The sequence below is a fragment of the Arachis ipaensis genome, chromosome B05 (assembly GCF_000816755.2).
Source record: "Arachis ipaensis cultivar K30076 chromosome B05, Araip1.1, whole genome shotgun sequence".
Taxonomy (NCBI): Eukaryota; Viridiplantae; Streptophyta; class Magnoliopsida; order Fabales; family Fabaceae; genus Arachis; species Arachis ipaensis.
Genome location: NC_029789.2, coordinates 59495233 through 59500898, shown reverse-complemented (window position 1 = coordinate 59500898; position 5666 = coordinate 59495233). Strand labels below are relative to the sequence as shown.

General features: G+C 42.0%; 1 protein-coding gene across 1 annotated transcript; it reads left to right on the top strand.

Moving 5' to 3' along the window:
* On the top strand, positions 237 to 2403 carry LOC110262869. The gene is made up of 7 exons (XM_021103503.1): positions 237 to 387; positions 478 to 572; positions 1020 to 1107; positions 1213 to 1287; positions 1418 to 1510; positions 1616 to 1750; positions 2266 to 2403. The coding sequence occupies exons 1-7, from the start codon at positions 364 to 366 to the stop codon at positions 2389 to 2391; spliced, it is 636 nt and encodes a 211-aa protein (XP_020959162.1). The 5' UTR covers positions 237 to 363; the 3' UTR covers positions 2392 to 2403.

Here is a 5666-nt window from a genome sequence, read left to right as displayed (position 1 = left end):
GACCACATGCCTTTCAGAAGCAACAGGACAAAGAGAGGTCGTCGTACTCGACGGACTGCTCGTGAGAAACCTCAGCCGGCTAATTCCCCTCCCGTGGTAAGAAGTAATGCATAGCCGTTGGGTTCATAATTCGTTCCGATATATACAAAATTCAATTTCATTCTTCGGGGAGAAGGATTAATAGCTTTCTTGGACTGTGACATGTAATAGGTTGATCTGACCGGTGCAGCTGGTGCTGAGGATCGCCGGACTCGTACGCGACGGACCAAGTTGCCATGGCGATCTACGTCACTTCAGAAGCACTATAACTTCCTTGCCCCAGTATATAGCGACGGCGTTGTCCATGAGTCGAAACTGCTTGCCATGAATGCCAAAAAAATACCGAAGGTACGGTCACTGTTGGGCAAATGTTAACCTAGGCGCATTGAAAGTGGACTGGATCTGTTCTAGTTTTCTAATTCATGCTTAGTGTTTCAGGCCTTCAAGTTGGCGTTCTTGCCGACGCGCAGCATGGATCTTACTGGAGTTGAGCTTGCTGTGGCTGCATACATCTTCAGCAAAGATCTCCCTAAAAAGTACCTTTGTTATTGTAGTTACCTCGACATCGTACCAGTTTCCATTCGTTGTAACTTTGTAGTTTACTGCGCCTGTCGATCGTTAGTGTGAATGGGATAAGCTGTGAAAGAATCTTGTGAAATTATTTCCAATTTTTGCTTGAATGATTACTGCTGCGCATGTTTTAATTCTGAATTTACTATTCAACACTTGTGATTGGTACTAAATGGGGATGTCTTACGTAATTCTGTCCCTGCTTGAGTTTCGTCCGACAAGCAAACATAGTTGGCTGCTAGCATTGCATAATTCACATGTAAAAATCCTGGAAATCTACGTTCTTCATAATGTAACTCACGGGTCAAAGTTTTACAAATTATGTTTACTTTTACATTTCCTGCAACAAGTTCATGTGAATAAAAACGTTGAAAACTTAACGGTTGCAAACGATGCCTGCCTCTTCTTACCAGCGAAATTCTAGCTGATGTCGGCCACTGCGTTGCAGACAGGACGGCGTTACTGATGCTTGCCCCAAATGAAAGGGTCATGGATGACGTGAGTCTCCTCGATGTTTCACTGTAGGAATTATTTGTTAGAAACTCTATCATCCGCCAATGAAATCCACTGCACAGCCGTGAATGTGTTCCCGAGTTTTTTCAGGTTATTTCCGTCGTGGCCATGATGTTGTCAAAGACATCCAGCTCTCACCAATGGTTCATGCCGACAATGATAATGGTGAGTTAGAACACTTGCAAAGCCTGATACGTTCGTCTTACGGTTATGCGTTGATGAAAATCTTTTTAAGTTGACTCCTTTACTAATTCTGTACTGTTTGACACATGGCCGCAATCCCGCTGGGCTTTAGCAAGATGCACTGCAAGGAACACGTCTGACGCAGGCTAACTTGGACGCGGTTGTTTGCAACCATATGAGGTGCAAGGTCGACAAGGTGACTGAGGTTTGACTTTCTCTCTGCGTTATTTATTTTGGAAGAGTCAAATCAGTAGCCTATACAAAATTCTGACAGCTAATGTACCTTTTTTGTGCACATCGAAACATGCAGATATTCCAACCCATGTGGACCGACGGACATTGGTACCTGATGATTATTGACGTAAGACGCAAGAAGCTTATCTACTACGACTCACTCAAGTGTACATGGGAGACGGAAGGCAGAAAGCTTGCTATGACGCAAGTGGTGAGTATAGCCGTTGGGGGCAAGTAGGTCGCACGGGTAACAATTACGGCACGATAAACCATAACGAATGCATTCTTTCTGATCTGTCTAAACTCGTAACATCAACCATTGGCGCACCTTTTTTTTTCTTGATACATTTTCGCATCTCCTGGCTGACATCTCTTGCTTAGAAGTGAATTGACATATATTTATACCCGGAGTTTTCTGTAGCATAATCCTGGGGTTTACAATTTCAGGTAAGCCATCTGGAATTTATGGCACTGTTGTTAGTATCCCTTGGCCGAATGATCTATGCTGCTCCCGCACGACACTGCAGTACGGTAAACAAGACCTGTTGGTTGTTTAGGTTTTTCCCTCTGTACCGTTGTATCATTAACCAAAATAGTTTGACTATGTTAGATGCTATCCAAGGTTTATCTTTATTTTTCCACCTAACATTTTAACTCCAGTTTTCGACGTAAACTGTGGATATTGTACTCAGAGTTATATTTTGCAATCATTTGTTTCATGAATAGGCAGTGCATCTGGAATCGCTAACTATTGGAAGCAAATGGCTATCTAGTAGCAATGCCGAAAGACCGCGATTTTTGTCGTACGAGTACGAGGAGCCTGTGGTTTCTCAGCAACATCAGCGCTCGTGAGTTGCCCCTTAACCATCACTCACGCTGACTCTATGTGGCATTTATTTTTGTTCGGCTGTTGGGTAGTGTTAGGCTCGGGTAAGAAACTCCGTTGATGGTGAATTGATGGTAAGACGTTTGATTTGTGTGTGAAATGGTATAGGATGGACTGCGGGGTATGGGTGTTGCAGTGGATGATTAGGGGAGCGCTGTGGGCGATACAGAGTGTGACGGTGGGTATTTAACATGATACGTGCATTTTCTTTGCATTGCGTTTTATATACATTTGTCTTTTAGAATCTCTTTTTTATTTAAAACCTAACTTAATTTATGAATCTGGTTGACTTGTAGGCGGTGAATGAGCAAACTCGGATGCGAATATCCATCGATCTTGTTTTGAGGTCCCACAACCCGATTGCTGTTGATGTCGTCGAAAAGGCTATGTGTCACTGGAAGAAGAAGGTGGCTGCTTCACGACAGGGTCGTGGTTGACGGTCTTCACCAATCCAGATGTTACGACTTCTTTTTTGGGGCAACTTTCGTTGCTGTTAACTTTTGGAAGACTTTTGTCATCGATAGGCCTCCGACATGGTTACTTGCGTGAGTGTTAGTTATTATTTGGGACCTAGTTGGCAACTCTGATGAAACCGTGCCAACGGGATCATTCCTGATTCCTAACTTCCAACAAGACCCCGATCTCACCCGGTTGCAGAAAAGGTGGCTGCGAGTCGATAAATGTATCTGGTTAGGACACCTCACGTCAGTGTGGGAAGGGAGGTGTGTGGCAGTGCAATTAGAATTCTGATGTCGCAAATTTTTTTGGTATAGGCGCATCTCAAACTCCCCTGGTGGTTCTCTAATGCGAGGATGATTTTTTGATGTATACCCGTTTGCTATTCTCAATGTAAATGCAACTGCCACTTGATCACAACTGATGAATTTAAATATCTTAGACCTAAAAGTCGCTTTTTACATACATATTTTGATCAGTAAGCCGATTACGATTCTACCGCCTATGTTATATTGGTGCACTTAGTTGTAATTTGTTTATGTTTCGATTACTTTGGTTTATAATTTGACGCCCAAATCGATACGGATTTATCAACTACTTAATTCCAATCTGCTCTATTTCATGCTACCATTGTTCCTTTTATTCACTGCTCTATTTACCTACACCATGTTTCCAGTTTCACTACAGCATGGCTTCACCGTATTATAGTAAGCCTTATGCTACTGGGAACTGGCATACTCTGAACGTAACAACCGACTTGGCATTTAGTTATGAAGTAATTAAGACAATATCTTGCAAATTTCTTTGTTCACGTAACTGGTGTTAGAAGCAACCCACCTCCCCCTATAGTAACTGGGTTTGGTTGTTTGATTTCGGTCATACTTCCCTGACAAACTGGATATACATACAAGGCTAAAAGATTTTGTGGTTACAAGATATTGGCTACTCACGGAAGCATTCTTGTCATACTTATTTCAAATTTCAGCATCACATTGACCTGGCCTAGAGAAAACGACACAAGCAATGTAAGGTTCCATTACAGAACCACAACAAGTGTCGAATACATAACACATGATTAACCAGCAACAAAACGAAAACCCTGTTACAATTAAATTGTTACACAATACTGTCTTTGTACGAGCACTCATGATTGCCCACAATATGAATCCCGTCTCTCAAATGTGGGAATCCCGACCTTGCCACCATCTTGCGTTTTACATAAGCACCCCTGGAAAATTGAATGGAACCCAATAAAAGTGATGCCACCATTATGGAAACCGGTTGCCAGACCTGTCTGCATGTGAAGACTTTTCGTTGGCAGTCTGAAACACATGGTGAAAAGCAGTTAGTTACATCAATACTCCGGCATATTTTAAAATGACATTTACGGGTAAAAAGAATTATTGTGGTAATATAATTATTATGACAACTTAGCATTGGTAGTTACTAAAGACCGGGAGCTTTGACACTTTCCTTGAATCGATATGTTTAGACATTACTTACGCGATCTTAAATCGTTTAAACAAAAAATAAGCAATTACAAAAAAAGACAGCAACATACCACCCCTGTCTATATTTTTGGTCTTTCATTTAAACAAATTCATGCATATATCCCGGGATTCTCTCATTATCCTTGCAATCGTTTTTCTAATCAATTACAACAAAATTTACCATTCTGTACGTAGGTCCAATTTGATGTTCTCCCTTCTCTATAAAAAACATACTTAACAAGTTCTTCTAATTTTTTCTATTAATGTTCGCTACTCTTCCATACTTGACCTTGACCATTCGAAAATCAAGTCGTACTCCATCGTTTAGTATTTAGATCATCAACCACTGCCCTCTTCCCAAAATGCCCAGTTGAAGTGGAACGCAACAGTCAATGATTTAACAAGACATAAGCTGGATCACTTCTGAATAAAAATACAAGAGGTGTAGATGATGGAATATGCATACCTCAAGCACCCACTGCAGGAAGGCATCTGAACGTGGCACGTTAGGATGACTCGGGGTGAAAGCGGCCGCGCCCCCCGGCGATGCGTTCCTGGCAGGTAGTTCGGTGGCAAGGCCACCGTGTTGTGTGGAGCAGCTAGGTGCGGCGAAGAACTGTTGTATGTGCTGGCCCCAAGGAAGAAGTTTTCGCCGCCACCCCCTCCCGGGTTCAACCGGGGTAAACACGACTGGGTTGCGTTTAACTCGACGGGACTCGGTATGTACCACTCCGATCCTCTCCGTATACCCGGGCCTGATTCACCGACTACTGCCTGCAGATCGTGTAACATGGTATTCAGACGGGATGTAAACATATCAGAAATGCAGATATGGGAAGCAAAGAAGATAACAACGGGAAGCATGATGCTCTAGTAAAAGATAAAATGAACTTTATAAGTGTTCACAGTTAACTATTGCAAAGCAGTCAACGCATACTAATAATATATACGGCATTTTAGAGTGGTACAGGAATCAACTCATACTTCATAATTTTAACTTGAATAATAATTCTTTGCCAGAATCACGTCGTAGTTAGCATAGCAGCGCACAGTGGACGATGGTAACTGCAAACCTTGGTACGCAAATTAATTTTGGTTGCATGCATAAAATTATCTTCATATGGCAAATACATTAACAACTGCAGCGGCATATTTCCAAGTAATTAACTCCTCCAGTATCCGTGTCTACTACGTGTCGAGCTCGGAGACGATACATAAGTACAGACTCCATATGCTCTGACTACCAACGTATGACACTTATTCTAATGAAATTTTTAGTCGAAAAAGCTTATACC

Bases quoted from the DNA above. Each gene is read 5' to 3' on its own strand.
- LOC110262869 (XM_021103503.1), top strand. From the start codon at position 364: ATGAATGCCAAAAAAATACCGAAG. The intron at 1,108-1,212 runs GTGAGTCTCCTC...GAGTTTTTTCAG, and splicing joins ATGAAAGGGTCATGGATGAC to GTTATTTCCGTCGTGGCCAT. The intron at 1,751-2,265 runs GTGAGTATAGCC...TTTCATGAATAG, and splicing joins AGCTTGCTATGACGCAAGTG to GCAGTGCATCTGGAATCGCT.